The following is a 16042-nucleotide window of genomic DNA, read 5'->3' as shown; positions in this document are numbered from 1 at the left end:
GATTACACCAGGGACAGTTAGTCGTCCACACCAGAGAGGGCTGCGAGAGCAGTTCTGCAGCAAACAGCCCGGCCATTACCATACTCCCAAGTCTCAGCCCCATCTGTTTCCTTCTAGCAAACGGGTTTTTTGGTGGTAAATGCATACTTTCCTTCAGGAAACTGAGGGGCATAGTTTCCCTATCGGTGTCATATATAAGAATGGTTCAAAGCAGCCCAAAGTAAATAATGTATAAGTCATTTTGTGGTGTGGAGTAAGCCAAACAATAACCATAAATAATAAATAACTTTATTAAAGAATTACAGTTTCAGATGTTTCTACATAGAACAATTTCTTTTCCATTACATTGTAGAACATTTTGCATAACAAAGTAATCTGTGATGAATATTAGCCTCTTTCCACTATAATTTTAAAAGCATAGTATATACTTCTTTTATTGATGATGTATATGTATTTTTTTTAATCTCAGTAAAGCATAGACAAAAATGAATACTATTTTCTGTTAAATAGCAGTGTCTCTCAAATCAAAGATTTCTGAAGTGATGACAAAAAACCCACTTTTTCTGCTGTTTAGTACTGTGAAATTTAAGTGACATACCTGGAAAATGCCTCCACGGCTTTGTATTCTCAGTGACATTAATTGCAAAATCAATGTTGTCTTCAGTTATGGAGGATCAGGCCCTAGAGTTGTACTCTTTAAGGAGAGTAAAAGCATTCTTTAGATTCAGGGTTCTGGCAGGTGTCCTCTGGAAAGCATGGCTGTGATACCACACAGCTTCAGCCTGTCCTTCTCTCAGAGGTCGCTACCCTTCCTTAGCACCCACTTACCTTGATGGCTCGTAGAATAGTTCAATAGCATGAACTTACTGCCACTAGCATTTGTTGTAATTATAGGAAGAGACCACTGCATTAAACAAGCAAATGAATAATCGTCTTTCCTTGTCAGAGTTCAACAGAAGTACTTTTGATCATTTTCACACATTAACAATCATAGGATTAAATAACCTGGGGAATCTGCAGAAAGATTATTTAAAGGCCATCTCCTTTCTGGCCAAACAAATATGAATCTTAACTTACTAAACCTATTTTCTTTTATCCTATAAATAGTGACTTTTTTTAAGGCTACATTATAATGTTGTAGCCTTGAAATATATGCTATAGTGCCAATGCTATAATGCTACAGTCTACAGAAATTATTTACGGTACTACATGGGGATCAATTCTACGTAACAGAACATCACACAGACTTAATGATTCTAATACAAAGACCTTTCCTGTTCTTAGTCACACAGTTGGCTTTTCTCTAGAACAGACTCTTTAACCAAACAATAACAAAAATGTCAAATGAGATCAAGTGTTTGATTTAGGATCATTCCACAGCCACTAAAACAGGACACAAAAGAATACAAACACATCTCATCTCTGCTGAGAGGGGAGCCTGCAGGGCTCTCTTAGCTTTTTAGAACAGAAGAAATGGTGTAATCATTCATTATCCAGTTAAACTGCCTCCTCAACCAATTTCTCCTACGTTTTTCTGATTAAGAACAGTTACAGGTGAGTTTCTTAGGACACAGTAGTATTATTACAGAATAATTAAAAGCTACTACAGAGAATCTTCAAGAATGAAAAAATGGGCCACCTCCAAAGGAGACATATCAACGATCAGAAATACAAAACTGACAGTCTAGGCACAGAAAATAAGAGATGCAAGCACAGCTTATGAACATAAGAATGCTGATAAACTAAAATTTACTTGAAGTCTTTATCATTTCAGTATTCCTTTCACTTTTCTTTATGTTCAATCAAGGTGAATCTGGGGGCCCTATAACAATTTACAATATGATTTTAAAGATATAGAGAGAGATCTAGAGAGATAGTGGTTATATTGTATTGAAATTCCTATTACTTGCTGCATCACCTAGAAAACTAATAATTATTTCAGCCACACAAAATAAAAAGAGAAGTTACTTTCTGTGCAAGTTACAGAGTGTGGGGAAAAAGTAGTTTCATTACCAGGCTTAATAAAAGTCTGAGACTGGTACAGCTGTAGTAGAAAAATCTTGCAAATCAAAGCTTTTTTTTTTTAGAACAGAGTTACTGATAATCCATTAAAGTGCTTTTAAGTGGAGGGATGATGTGTTTTTAATTTACTGAAACTAGATGGTTTAACCAAGGATTTGAAGTTCTAAAGAACATTCAGTTGTCAAAAGATCAGAGTAGCAAGGCACACTAATACTTACTAAAACAAACAACAGAGATTGGTCATGTATACTTATATGAACATAAGCAATGCAGCACCATTATCTTCTCTGAAGAAACTCCATTCAAATGGAGAATGGAAGCAATTTATTTTTTGCTGCTTTTGATGGGGACATGTGTTCCTTTCACATTGAGATTCTCCAAAGAAACTCTGGGCTCCCTGGAACCTGCAACTGCAGGTGGTTTCTCTCTGAAACAAACAACAACAACAACAACAATCACAACCACCATACGATACAGGGGGTGGGGGAATGCACATTTTGTTAATTACTTGAGGAGGTATAGTTACTTTAGTTGTAAGACAGATTTGACTCTCCCTCCAAAACTGCTTCTGTTGTTACCACAGAGTTGGACTGTTTCCTGATCTTGCACGCTCAATGAGAAGAAACAGCTTAGTTTGAAAACTGAAATTGGAGGTAAAGTAGCCTCTGTAAAAAGCCTCTAGAACTGAAGAGATGCCAGAGGGAAAGTGCTCTGTGTAGTTTACAGAAGAGTATTTCCCTTCTGTAGTATTCTTTACCAAACATGAAACTGCCAAAAGCATCACAACTTCCACTAAAAGATGTCAATAGGAGGGGGAAAAAACCAAACAAAAAACCACGAAGCTTGGTGGAAGACAGTCTATGCAGGGGCGCTCCTGCATTAACAGATAAAGTCCTCATTCCTACAGAGACCTCCTGATTTTAGGATTAGAAGAGGTTTCATTTGAGATCTAACACTGAAGAGAGGGCTGTGTCTCCCTCCAACTATATGGAAGGTGTCTTTCCTTTCACCCAAAAGAACAGAATCCTTATTGAGGGTGAGGTTGATCTAACTTAATGCAACAAGTCCAGTTTAATGGCTGTGGGGGCAGCTACAACATATGTACATAGCCGAGCTAAAAGCACTGGCATCTTTCTCTAGAAAAAACACTTGCCATTTTAGCCTATCAATTCATTAAGTAATTTTCAAAGTCAAAAATACTAAATTTCTTCAAAATTTAGTTAACAAAATACTGCCTTACACGGTTTATTGTGGCATCGTCAGAAACGGAGGAATAACAGATGCTATTTCCCTTGGATCGCCAGTAAGCATTGTTTGTTCATTAACAGACTGCTTCAGAACTGAATTTTCATTCTGCTGCTTGTTCTCCTTGTTCTGGTAGGAAACTATTTTTACCTTCTTAATCCATCTTCCTTGGGTATATGATGAATACTTCTGTATTTTGGAGCTTCTAAAGTGCATCTAGTTCTAGACGGCTTGAACTTCATAATCTCTTTCTGCCACTCTTCATCAAAGGTCCGGGCCTCAGCTGAAAAACAGTTATAAGTTCACATTTTATTGTTAATAAATGCAACTGAGATAGGAAAACACATGTGAAGAACATTAAGTTTTTTTGAACAATGTTTTTTAAACTTGTGGTCCATGATTCTCCACATAGCCTGCAAACTATTTCTAGGGGATCTGTAAGAGACAACTAAAAGCTTACTGCCAGCAGGCTTATGTTTGAAAGATAATAAAAAAAACTGAAAGCTACGGTGTTGTAAAAGTATATGCACATCTCAACCACCTATCTCTTAAACATGTATTTTATATTAGCCATAAACAAACACACAGCAAATAGTAGAATTCGGTTATAAGTTTGAAACCATAAAATACCATTAAAAGTACTTTTAAATATGAACAGCTGTTGTACAAGCAAACAGTACCAGCTGCATTATAACACAACATTTTCAAGTCTAACCAGTTACTTTAACTTAGTCATCCAAACTTGTATCAACTAAGGAAACTTGATTCAGACTGTCTGAAAAACAGTCCCTTTTAAGAAGTCTCAAGCTAGAACTTCAAAATTGGTATGTGAAAGAACAGTGTAAAGCCCATGAGAGAATGGCATAAAAAGACATACTTTCATCCAGGTTGATGAATTCTTGGTTCATTTCTTCATCACCGGTCTTGCTGTTCTTTGATTTTTTAATGACGTGAGCGCGATCATGAATATGATGACCAATAGCCATTTTTTCCAGTCCACTTTCAGAATCCTTAAGTGCTTTTCTTGTCTCCTTAACCTATACAAAAAAGGAAGTAAGTGTCCTTCAAACCAGAAGGAGATGTTTAAAAAAAAATTCTGATTTTCTTTCCTAAAAGATTTATATCTTTCTTTTGAAAAAGTTAGGTTTTACAGGCTTTTCCAATTGTCTCATTTACTGTGTTGGCTGAAAATACACCAACAAAGCATAGATCAAGCCTAATTTCTTTTTGCCGACAGACAGGAAGATTAAACAAGAACACCTAAAGTTTCTTAAGTAACATACATACTGGATATTAACTGTCAGGGAAAAAAGCCTAGTCTAAATATACTACACGCAGACAAGTCTTCAACATTCTCCTTGACAACAGAAGGAATAACAGCCGATGCCAATATTCTCAGCATGAAGGGACAACTAATTACTAGGTTGTCATGTTGACTGGCTTGAAACCCGGGCAACCACTTATCACTGTGTTCATAGGTATATTATTAGAAACTTTTTGATAACTGAGTGTCTGCTTGAGCTTGAACATATCCCACAGCCAATCATGCTCAACGGCCTTTAGTGCTCGCATATAGTCTTTCATGAACCTTGCTTCAGGGTTCAAATTCAAATTCAAATTTCTTAGCAGAATTAGACGCAACAGCTGCAAGGAAGTCAATGAAAGGGCATCTTCATCTAGAGCGTTACATAAGCATTTAAAAGTGCTTGAGTAAAGGGGATGATCTGAAGCCATCTTTTGCATAGACTGCCTCTTGCTTTCTTATATTTTAGACAGAATTTTAAATGTACAAGAAGAGGATTAATTATAGCAAAAAGACAGACATTGGAGACCACCTTGAAGAATCAGCTGTTCTGGCACTCAACCTTTCCAGTCTTTGATAGGCATACAATTTATTTACATGAATACTTAGAAGCATACAAATTAGAAGGAAGAAAACAGCACTTAAGCTTAAGAAGCCTTTAATATAGAGCAATATTTAAACAGATACATATTTTTCAAAATTATAGGAGTAACTGTCTCCAGTAAAAAGAACCTGAAGGAAACTGTGGGTTGGTATAGATGAACTTAAATTCCAATAATTACATACCACCTTTCTGCTGTGTCTCAGGACTACTTACACCTCCTGGAGCGGTGCGTGTCTGAGCTGAAGCCTGGAAAACTTTCGGTGGTTCATCCCCTACTTTAGAGTATGTCATCACAGAGGAGGAGCTGAATGTGTGTGCATCTGGATGGATGGACAGGTCATCCTACAAGCAATGTAGACTTTTTATTAATAAGAGTTAGAACTTGTGGATAATAGGTTCTTCTTACATTCTGAGATTATCTTATTACAAAAAAGAATACCCTTCTGAAAAATTAACCCTCAGGCCTGGCACCATAGACACGGCCTGTTGGGAAGAGACCTTAGCATTTGCTATGCTCTCACTCTTGTCCTAGCCTTGTCTGGCCACAGGTGTCCCCATGCCAGGAAACATGACAACAAATAAAAAGCATGGGCAGCAGTAAGCAACTGCTCGAACATTCACCCTGACATAGCTTAGTTTAGTAATGAAGATATAACCGATAACATCAGTCTTGCCACATGCAGTATATAATAAGGTGTGTAAAGAGTTCAGGTGAAATAGGACTTGAGCAACAATGGTTATAAGCCATTTTACAAGGCCAGTAAAACACAGTAAATATACTCAGCAATATTTAATAGCCATCACTGTTATCTTCAAAGACTGATAAGAAAGATGAAAGCAGCAGCACTGAAAATAAAATCAGAGGGAAGTCTGCATGCAGGGTGGCATTTAGGTGTTTATGGTTGTATTGGTTTTAAGTGTACAGTAACACTTCGAGCAGCTCCTTCACTTATGGTGTCAGCTCTGGCAACAGTCAGACACCACATAACTTACAGCAGTTCTAACCCCTAGAGAATCAAGCATACATTTGAAGTACTGTTGTTAGCAAATCAGTGACAGCATAGAGAATTACAACCATGATACAATCTGGGTGAAAAAAAAAAGTTCTTACTATCTGCTTGAGACTAGTATTTTTCTTGGCAAGACTGTCTGAGTAATATTTTAAACAACTGTCATTCTCCAATACAGTTCATTTTGGAATAAATTTTTTAAAAACTTACAAATTTTCTTTGCATTTCCAACATACTGTTTCTCATATTTGACATCATCCTGTCCATTGCAAAAAAAGGTTCCCCAAAATCTGCATCCTGCTAAAATAAAAGACATTAAAATTAAAACAAAGTCTTCTGACTCTTCAAGTTTTGAAGCTGTTTTTTTTTTTACATGCATTTTTTAAACACAAATCAAACCATCAGAAAGGTTTTCACAGACTGCAATTCATAGACATAGACAAGCCAAAATGCATCTTTTCAAATGAAAAATTGAAAGCTAGCATGGGGACCTCGATTGTTAAGTTGGAGACACTGGAAACACAGAAGTGAAAGATTTGACGCTCAAACGTCAAAATAAGCTCGTATCACGGCCAATTTACAAGAACTATTTTTGCATACCTTCTAACGTACCTGCCTTCTGCTGCGAGTAGTACTATATGACCCTCCATGCCTTATAATCTACTGAAGACCAAATTATCTATTATGCAAATCCCTTAATGCATATGGAATCACACTGAAAAGGCATCCCAGCAGACATAGCTGTTCCTTTGCAGAAATAGTGTACATTACTCATAAAAGGGCAGTATGAAAAAAAAAAAAATCAAAGAACAATAACTTGGTATTTTAATGGCAGCTTAAATACTTGATGCTATAGATGTATTCAACAAAACATTCAGTTTGTTTTCACACGAATGCAGAAGATCCAGCGTTGCACAAAGGGTAGATACTAAGACAGGTTTACATGCACATAATTTTATTAATAGGATCTGTAGCTGATGGCATATACTGACCATACTGATGAAAGCTACCTTTGGAAGAAAACAAAACAAAAAAATAGAAAGACAGGGAGACACATAGTAGGGAAGGGATGAACTCTAAGTGACCATCTGGGAAGACAGTATTGCTGTCCCAAATGAGCATCCTCCTCTGGGCTCCCCTCCAGTGCAGCAGGTGGTGATGATAAAAGAGGATTTTCACCATGCCTTTCCGCTCCTGCTATGAACTTTTCCTCAGGACCCGTTCAAACTCCCTGCCGGGCCGCCTGGTTTCTGACACGAGCGGCTCTGGTTGGAGTACACTAGTCAAGAGCTCACACCACACACCAGTTGGTTGGTGAGCTTCGAGACACACGCATGCTTAGTTGCTTGCCAGGACAGCCGCTGTGCCACCACCACGCTCTGGTCCGGAGGTGCGAGGCTGTGAGAAGCACAGGGAAAACAGCTCCCAGGGGCTCTACAAAACCCAGCAGCTTTGGCAAGCGGCAGGCTGCCAGAGTGCAAATAGCAACCCTTTACACTACTAAGGTGCTGTGAAATACCAGGATGTTAATTACCATAGTGAACAGCCCACATTCCTCTGACTACTGGAAATATATAGAATTAAATTTAAATAAATTCATTGAAATAGCTATGTATTTAAAATTTTAAAATTAAAATCCACAGTTTAAGCTCAAAACTAAGTAAAATTCAGGTATAGAAAAATCTTCAGTTTCTTTCTTGAGTAGCAAGAAATCAGAATCCTTAAGGGCTATCAAAACCTCTGAGTGATAATTCTAGACAATTTAAGGCATCAAATCATTGTAAGCATCAATAACTCCAGAAAACCACCTTCCACAGTTAGAAATCTGGACGTTGACCAATGACATTACATTGTAATCAGCTGCACTTATGGAATTGCATGCCATATACTGGGATGAGGGGGGGGAGCAAAACCATAGCCTGCGCAGTTAATAGCAAAAGAGCTTTGATTAGCTAGTACACTTTTTGCATATGGCAAGTTGCAATTTGTGCCTCTGGAAGAGACAATTAAAGAAGTAATACTTTTAGATCTGAAAATTCAAGGACCCATGCTTATTTTCATCTGCTTTGCAAGCAAGAGTCACTCTCTAAGATACTGGTTTTCAACCTGAGGACTCCTGAAGGCCTTCCAAAGGAAGCTGCTCCATGAGGGTCATAACAATAAACTTGTTTTTCCTCGGGTACTTTTTACAGATCTTTTACAAGATATTCCAGACACCAAAAAAAACTACAGCTGAAAACCATTCCAAGCCCAGTTCCAGTGGGAATTCTGTCTCCAGAAGCTGGCCTGTCTTAGCTGTGACCAGCACTACAGGTCTTGTTGGCATCACATCCACAAACGCACTCCAGCCACTAACATCCGTCTACAGGCAGCACTCAAAGTTTGGAGTCACTCTCCAGGGATTATTTCATTCATATCCGTCAGAGATGAAGCACCAACAGATACACTGCCGAGTAGAAAAGCCAGGTGCTAAGCAGTAGCTGTTCCAATCTTGGTATCAGCTTATTTAGTCTAACCCAGCATTTTCATTTAACAAGGAAAAAATAAATTTAAAAAAATCTTTCTTGAGTTCTATTGTTCCATATACCTAAACACCAACAAAAGCCATTTGCAAGCACACTGAGACTAGCCTTTGTTCATGCTTTAGTTATGCAGACAGTATACACACACTAGCAAGAGCTACAAGGATTATTGCTCCTGGGATACTAACCACTCTACCAAAGCCTGCAAAGGGCATGAGGGAGAAGCTTGTTGCCTGGAAGAAAAAGGACCAGCCTATTTTAGTTGTTATACCTGTTATCAGACACAGCAGAAGTAACTTTCATATACAGCACTTTCATAGTGCACTTTCATATACAACAGGTGATGTTAAACATTTCCGATCAAATAAAAACAGTCACTCAAGAGGACCTTGGTAATTTATAGTGTGCTACAACAATATAATACAAAGTAGTCTCCGGGTATATAGAGGTAATATATTTATACCAGTGATACAGGAAAGCAATAGCTGTCACCACATTTAATAAGTCATACTCATATGTATGTACTAGAAGCACTTAAAGCTAGAAGTTGAGAAACATTTGTATACTATAGCAACCTTTGTACTAAAATTATTTAAAACATGGCACAGTGCTTCAGAGATTACTCACTTCTCTGCAAACACTTCATTCTACTCATGCAACAGAACTCCATAGTTGAAAGTTGATTAAAATCAACAAATCAATAGTCCTTTTAATGTAAATTTATGTAATTGAATTTCAGAAGGCTGGCATACAATTTTAGAGCTTAAAAAAAAAATCAAGCGATGCAGAGGACCTGCTCACAAGCAGTCTTTATGTATGACAAGAGATTAATGTAAAAGATGTTTCTCTAAAATATCCATACATGCCTTGTGATAAACAAAATTAAGTTTAACTTGTCAGCAGTTTCAAAGGTCACTGCAAAGAAGTTCTAGGTAAATCTATCATCATATACAGAACCACCCGAAGACAAATCCCCCACAAGCAAATCCTATTCTTCTGCAGATGTATAAATAGATGTAGCTATAAGCACCAACTGATACTGAATATCCCTATATGACAGGGCAATGAGATGCTGGAAAACAAATTGATGTTTCCAGGAAACTAAGATTGGAGAGTTATATAAAAGCCTACCTAAAGAAAGGCTGGTTAGACAGAAGTACCAAACACTTCACAATAACTTTAAGTACAAAAGGAAGGAATTATCTGATTCTTGAATAGCTTTATGAATTCTTTCAGATTGCATTGTCTAATATGTAGTTACGAAAAAGAATGTATTTTTTCTATATATATCAAGTGCAAAAGGACATCCTCAGAAATAAAGCCATTAGTCATAAAAAGCTTATAAACTTTTTGCTTTATAATACATATTAAAAGCTGTGAAACTGTTACTTAATATATAGAGGACAATCAGATATCCAAACAAAACCAAATGACAGTATCTTTTAAAATGTTTTACCCCATTCCTCCTGCTCATATCCTTTCCTCCTCCTCCCCTCCCTCCAAGAGACTAAGAACTGACACTGCAAACCTGCTTGAGAAAGGGAAAGCATTTTCAAATTTGAATGCTATATTGACACGCATTGAGTTGTTGCAACAAATACTGTTCCTTGTAAAGCAGTTTTAGCCATGTTATAGTTTACTTAAATGGAGTTACAGGATCAGTAATCAGTATGAGTAATTTTAACAAAGTGTATTTTACATGGTAGTAAAGATACCCATCTTTTCCTAAACAAAAATCTAATTATTTTAAGTGTTTGAATCATTTCTGCAGGGAAACCAGTTAAAAGCAGTTTGAGACTACTATGAAGTTCAAGTAATCAGTGCTGAGTCTTCTGTGACAGCTGACAACTCTTAGGTGAAACATGAGGAACATCAAAAGATAGTGGAATGATTTTAGCAGGTGTGGAATTCTTTTGTGCTTATCAAAATAACACAGTGCTCTTGCACCTTTAACTTCTTTCTGTAACCACAGATAAAGGTTTTCTATGCCTCACATTTATCCTTCACTGCCAAGAACAAGGGACACAAACTCCTAAGCTATTAGCTTTGACATCCTTTTCCTAAAGGGAAGTCTCATCTGTTTTTAGGCATCTACTGAACGAAGGCCTAAGAATCTGCTTCAGTAGAAGAAAGATCATGCCCTAATTAGATCCAGCAGCATCTATATTTGAAACTAACTGGCAATGTATGAGCACAGAGGAAAGAATCTGACAGTTACCCTTTTGACTTGTAGGTGATAGCCTGTGTTTCAGCTATGTTTATTAAGCTCTAACTATCTAGGTTTGAACAACCACCACCAAATCTGGCTGAGTTCCACAAGCCCATGTAATCTGCCTTGTCTTCCAACTGTTTTTTTAAAATCAACTGTGATTCATTAAAGTAACAGATCATTCAGCTGCAAAATATTTAGCCTGGTAGAGGGAACGGAACCAACTTCAAACAGATATTCTTTCTAAATACAGCAATTAGGTAAGGTGTAGCTACAGAAACTTAACATGTAATTGTCCTGCATACCCAGAAAGTTGAAAAGACAGTTTACACAGATCGTTGCCAACTTCTCAGTTTCAGGTGGTAATTCACAGAAATATTACGTTTTGTATTAATTTCCCTCATCTTTACTTCTTGCAGTCTTATATCTAGAGGAAACGTGAAGAATCAGACCAAATACAGTGTGCAAGGCCTTTATTCACAGTTGCAAAGTTGAAACAGGGTTTAAAATATCTGTAGATACTATTTAGATGGCTGAAACACAGGTTTGTGTTCAATCAAACTAACATAACTAGACTCAAGATACTAAAGTGCAGAGTGAGGGTATAAACATGTCAAGGTACCTTTTAAAGTACAGTTAGCATAAAAAGAAAGTGTTCAGAGAATGCTCTGTTGGTGGACATCATTAATGCCTTTTTGTAATGTTCAATACATAATATTTATTAAACCAAACGTTTGATACATATGCTTAGTTTGTTTCAATATTTATTGTATATTCAATGTTCAATAACAATATAGAACTTATTAGTCCTAACAGAAGTTTGTCAGTGTTAAGTAATAGGCCATTAAGGAATCAAGAGAGCTATTATTCACATTTTGCTCAGCGATGAAACCATCTGACCAAGGTTGCAATAGCTGAGCCAGACCTCTCTTTCCACTGCACCAAAATTTAACAGAAATGGAAATGTGAAGCCAACTATATTACCAGTAAATGTAAATTCCATGTAGCAATCCTTAGAGATTAAGAAAACACTTACTCTGCGATTTCCTCTTAGAGCAACCTGAGAGTCCTGGTGTGCTCTTCGATCTACTGTTCTTTCGCCACCATCTGTTATACTGAGAAATGGATCTCGTCCAAAAGAATCAGAAAAGCTCCTCATCATCTGCCGCATATATTCATGGTGTGCAGCAAAAGGATCACTGAAAAAGAGATATTTCACATAGAAAAGTTGTCAGGTTTTATTCCAAGCTACATAAAATGGCTCTGAAATTTTTAAAACTCAAATTTTTAACCCATTCCATAGGGTTCTTTATTCAAATTCTTTATTTTTATTGGACCCAACTGGGCAATCTCCTGTTCCTCACAAACTCTCACTTCTTTCACTTTTCTTCCCATGTCTCAGGTTGGTTGGGTGTTTAAGTTCTTTTCTCAGCTGCCTTACTGCTCTCCTATGCTCTTGGGTGTCCATATTGCTTTTTCTCTTTCTTTACCTTTTCAAAAAATATGCCATCCTTTGCAGCCATCTTTCACTTCAGCCTGTGTTTACTATCTGCCATGAACTATAAAACTGACCTACATTTTATTTATCACTACTTCTACCTCCAACCCCTAATATTAAAAGAATTTTTTTTCCCCTCTCCTTTTTTCTTCCAAAAAGCTTAGCATGGTACTACTCCCTGAACTCATTGTGTCCCTATAAATTTCCTTCCCTCACCCCTCAAATTTATTTTGCTGGCCGCTCCAATTCTACTTTTCATCATCCTTGACCCACATGCTCAAAAATGTATACTATCCTCTAAATTCAAGCCAGCTCCGTCTCCTTTACTCTAGTCACCCACTATTGCATCTTTGCCTTACCCTTCCTCCACAAATCATGTTCTTGCATCCCTTTTGTCTGCTTAGGAAGAAAGATTCTTACTGGCTTTTTGCTTTCCTGTTAGTTTTCCCCCCTCTTCCCTCCTCTTTCTAAACATTCAACCTCTGTTTCCAAAAAACTACAGAACTCCACCAGTAATCCCAAAGCTTGGCTTGCAGGAAAAACATTGCTCAAGTTGGTCTCCATTACTACTTTCTTAATTCTTTGCATTCTCTGATTTGGACAAGAACTTTTGGCCTCAGTTAGAAGTATATAGAAGAGCAAAATATGATTTCATCAGAAGCACAACATACAATCAGTACTGTTGCCTATGGTCCAAGGCTACAAATTATTACTTCATAGAAAAAAACATGCTTCATTTCCTCCCTTCATCTCCAGTCTAGCAAGTCTCCAGCAAATTCCCCTTTGCTATTCTGCCGAAAGCCACTTTATTAATATTAACAGTCATTTCCCAGGTATGTTTACTTAGACTTAATAGCACCTCATCTTCCCTCCTATCCATTTCCTGGCACTCCCCAGACACCTCACACCCTCATTCTCTCCAGGACACCACCACCTTTCCCATGACATCTCATGCCTCCATGAAGAAAAGCTTCAGGTTGTTCCTCTGACTTCTTCAATACTCATCACCTCTTGAAAGTCTCCTGAACAGCCTTCCTATTCTCCCCACCCCTTATCTCCAGTCCCATGAAAACTAGTTTCCACACCACGTGGCCACTTTGATATCTTTCCTTTGCACGCTCTCTGTGTGCCAAAGTTGCATTTAGAAGGAAAAAAAAAAAAGTGAAAAAGAAATAAGGTTACAAACACAATGCTGGATTAATTTTCAAACAAGAGTTTTTAACACAATATCCCTTTAAGCCATGCACATACTTAACTCACTCCAGTGCAAACAGACCTTTATATTTTTGCATTGTTATTAAGCAGACCCTAATCTACCGCACTCGCATGACTGCTAGCTTTAATTTCAGTCCTAATGCGATAAGCAGCTCGCACACAGCAAGTGTCCCCTCACTTTTCACAAGATGAGGAACAGATGGAAAAAGTCACTGCACAAGCCAAGAGGAGGGAAGCACACAAGCACTACCACCATATATGCATACTTCCATCAAACATATTTTGACACCACAAACTTCAGATAGGTTTGGTGATCAAAACACAAATAAATATGAACTGTATTCCATCAGTAACTTATGCATAACAAAATTTCTCCCCGGTCCCTTACAGTTCAAAAGAAGTAGGACACTCATAAAATAAGTTATCTGCAACACATCATAAGCAAAACAAGATTCCAAAGATTTAATATAGATAATAAAAATGGGTTGAATTTAGTGTGCATAACATGTTGTAATATATGTCATACATTTATAAATACAGCTTCTTACTATCAGAGATAGGGAAGTAAAATATATGCTGTGCACTGACCTATTTAGGAATAGAAATTAAGTCTCCCAATTCCCTAGGGATATTTTAGGGAGCCATTCATAAAAAGATCTGGTGTTGCCAAGCCTCAGAAGGAATACTACAATTTTGGTAGGGCAAAACCAATGGAAAGTCAACAGAGAATCTGTCTGGAAGGCAACACTTCCAAGGAATTAAACCTACCACCTTCTTGTTTCTGATAAATAAAACTCAAACCATAACTACAAAAGGAGTATGTCACCCTTACCAAAAAAAAAAAAACAAAAACAAAAAAAACGAAGTCAAAGTCTCTCCTTGTGACACTAAAGGATGCAGGACCTTAATTTCTTTGTTCAAATCACAGATTTCATAGGCCGGCAATAGGTGGAGGATACCCTAGTTTAACTAGGGTGTATTGATCACATCTGACTTAAAATCTGGGCTTTTTTTAGAGGGGGGAAAAAAGATACTTTTGATGAGACAGACATGATTTCTGCACACTTTGCATTATTATCCCATAAAAGTGACGGGGAAGAAGAAAAGGGGTTCTATAAGGGTTTTGCACACAGAATTTGTGCCCTTCACATATTAAGTACCATAAGTTATTTTCAAAATTAATTCCTAGAGACAAACAATTCATACATTTGTTGTTCCACTATTCTGCAGAAACGAAATTTTTTCTAATAAATAGTTAAACTGACCTTCACCTGACATTCAGATGTTTGCAGGGATCAATGAAGAGAACAAAAGTGTTCTGCTTCCAAGACTGTTACAGTCTCAAGTATGTCTACTGTATGGAGAAAAGCCATTAAAAAGGATGATGCTGCTAACACATATGCAAGCGAGGATTTTCACCAAGATGCATCTCACTTGGTAAGTTCTAGTATAATTCAGGCTTAAGCTCCAAAGTTTAAGGCTCTGTGTTCCAGCTGAAACCTTTCAGGGTGTTATAGTAGAAGTACAATGTTACTCCTTACTTCAGCGTATGTTTCTGGTCAGTTGAAAAAGAAAACAACAAAAAATATCAGTGTCCTAGAAAAATAAATTCAGTTTATTATTTTTGAAAACTGCTTCTTATGAGATACGCTTTTTTAATTAGGATGTTCTGTAAGCCTGAAGTTGCAGAATCACACTGGAGATAACACCTGGAACAATAAAACAAAAGCTGAGCATTGGTAAATTAAATAAACAGAGGCCAACTGCACTTGGCAGAGAAGATACAACTTCTGCACCTGCCCAGGCTATTAGGGATGAAACTCAGCTGGGCCTGGGCAGCATTTTGGCTGACTGACTGGTGCTCCCCTAGGACAGCTGCTCACAGATGGAGACAGCTCTTTAACCCAGGCACTATTTCCAGTTCAGCAGTCAAAATCTCTCCTTGTGAGGCAACAGAAGCCTATTAGTACACTGTTTCGGAAGCTAATCTTATCTGAATAAGCTCATTTCTTTAACTATATGCAAAACAGATTTTCAAGGACAGTGCCAAGAAAATGAATCTCAATATCAATCTCTCATCTATTTCACACACACTCCCTTCCTCTATCTTCTGCAATCTTTTTTTTCCTCCAATTTTAAACTGCATCAGCGGCTACAATAAAAATGAATAAATAAAATGAACAAATAAGAGGAGATCAACCAATATTTCAAAAGCACGCTACAAATTACTACAAACAATACTTAATTTCCATTACTATTTTAATTTCCTGCAGAGGATTTGCATAGCAAAGTGTTCTGCATAGTACATCCTGTGTATAACTGATGAGTTGTTATAATAGTGTGCATATTCCTAGAAACCAGGTGTACTAATCCATCTTGCACAACTTTAGAAACTAGCCCACCGCTAGGAATGT

The 16042-nt window shown here is 37.3% G+C and overlaps 1 protein-coding gene across 2 annotated transcripts; it reads right to left on the bottom strand.

Annotated features, from left to right (window-relative positions):
- Positions 1-2160: 2160 nt before the first annotated feature.
- MLF1 (myeloid leukemia factor 1) lies at positions 2161-12121 on the bottom strand. Of its 2 annotated transcripts, XM_010290634.1 has the most exons (7): positions 11952-12095; positions 8895-8939; positions 6395-6484; positions 5388-5516; positions 4145-4304; positions 3418-3550; positions 2347-2449 (listed from the first exon to the last, which is right to left on the bottom strand). In XM_010290634.1, exons 1-7 carry the CDS (start codon positions 12084-12086, stop codon positions 2347-2349), a joined length of 795 nt encoding a protein of 264 aa, XP_010288936.1. In that variant the 5' UTR covers positions 12087-12095. The 2 variants fall into 2 exon arrangements, with proteins under 2 accessions (XP_010288935.1, XP_010288936.1); XM_010290633.1 differs by lacking the exon at positions 8895-8939 and having other exon boundaries at positions 2161-2449; positions 11952-12121.
- Between the last annotated feature and the right edge of the window lie 3921 nt (positions 12122-16042).

This window comes from Phaethon lepturus, unplaced genomic scaffold, assembly GCF_000687285.1.
Source record: "Phaethon lepturus isolate BGI_N335 unplaced genomic scaffold, ASM68728v1 Scaffold53117, whole genome shotgun sequence".
In the NCBI taxonomy this organism is placed as follows: domain Eukaryota; kingdom Metazoa; phylum Chordata; class Aves; order Phaethontiformes; family Phaethontidae; genus Phaethon; species Phaethon lepturus.
The sequence above is the reverse complement of the archived record's forward strand: the minus strand, read 5'-3'. Positions and strand labels throughout refer to the sequence as shown.

Excerpts from the sequence above, each read along its gene's own strand:
- MLF1 (XM_010290634.1), bottom strand. The coding sequence starts at position 12,086 with ATGCGGCAGATGATGAGGAGCTTTTCTGATTCTTTTGGACGAGATCCA. Across the intron at positions 6,485-8,894 it reads TTGCAGGCTTTGGTAGAGTG|CAGGATGCAGATTTTGGGGA; the intron begins GTTAGTATCCCA and ends CTTTTATTTTAG. Across the intron at positions 4,305-5,387 it reads CACGCACCGCTCCAGGAGGT|GTTAAGGAGACAAGAAAAGC; the intron begins GTAAGTAGTCCT and ends TTTTTTGTATAG.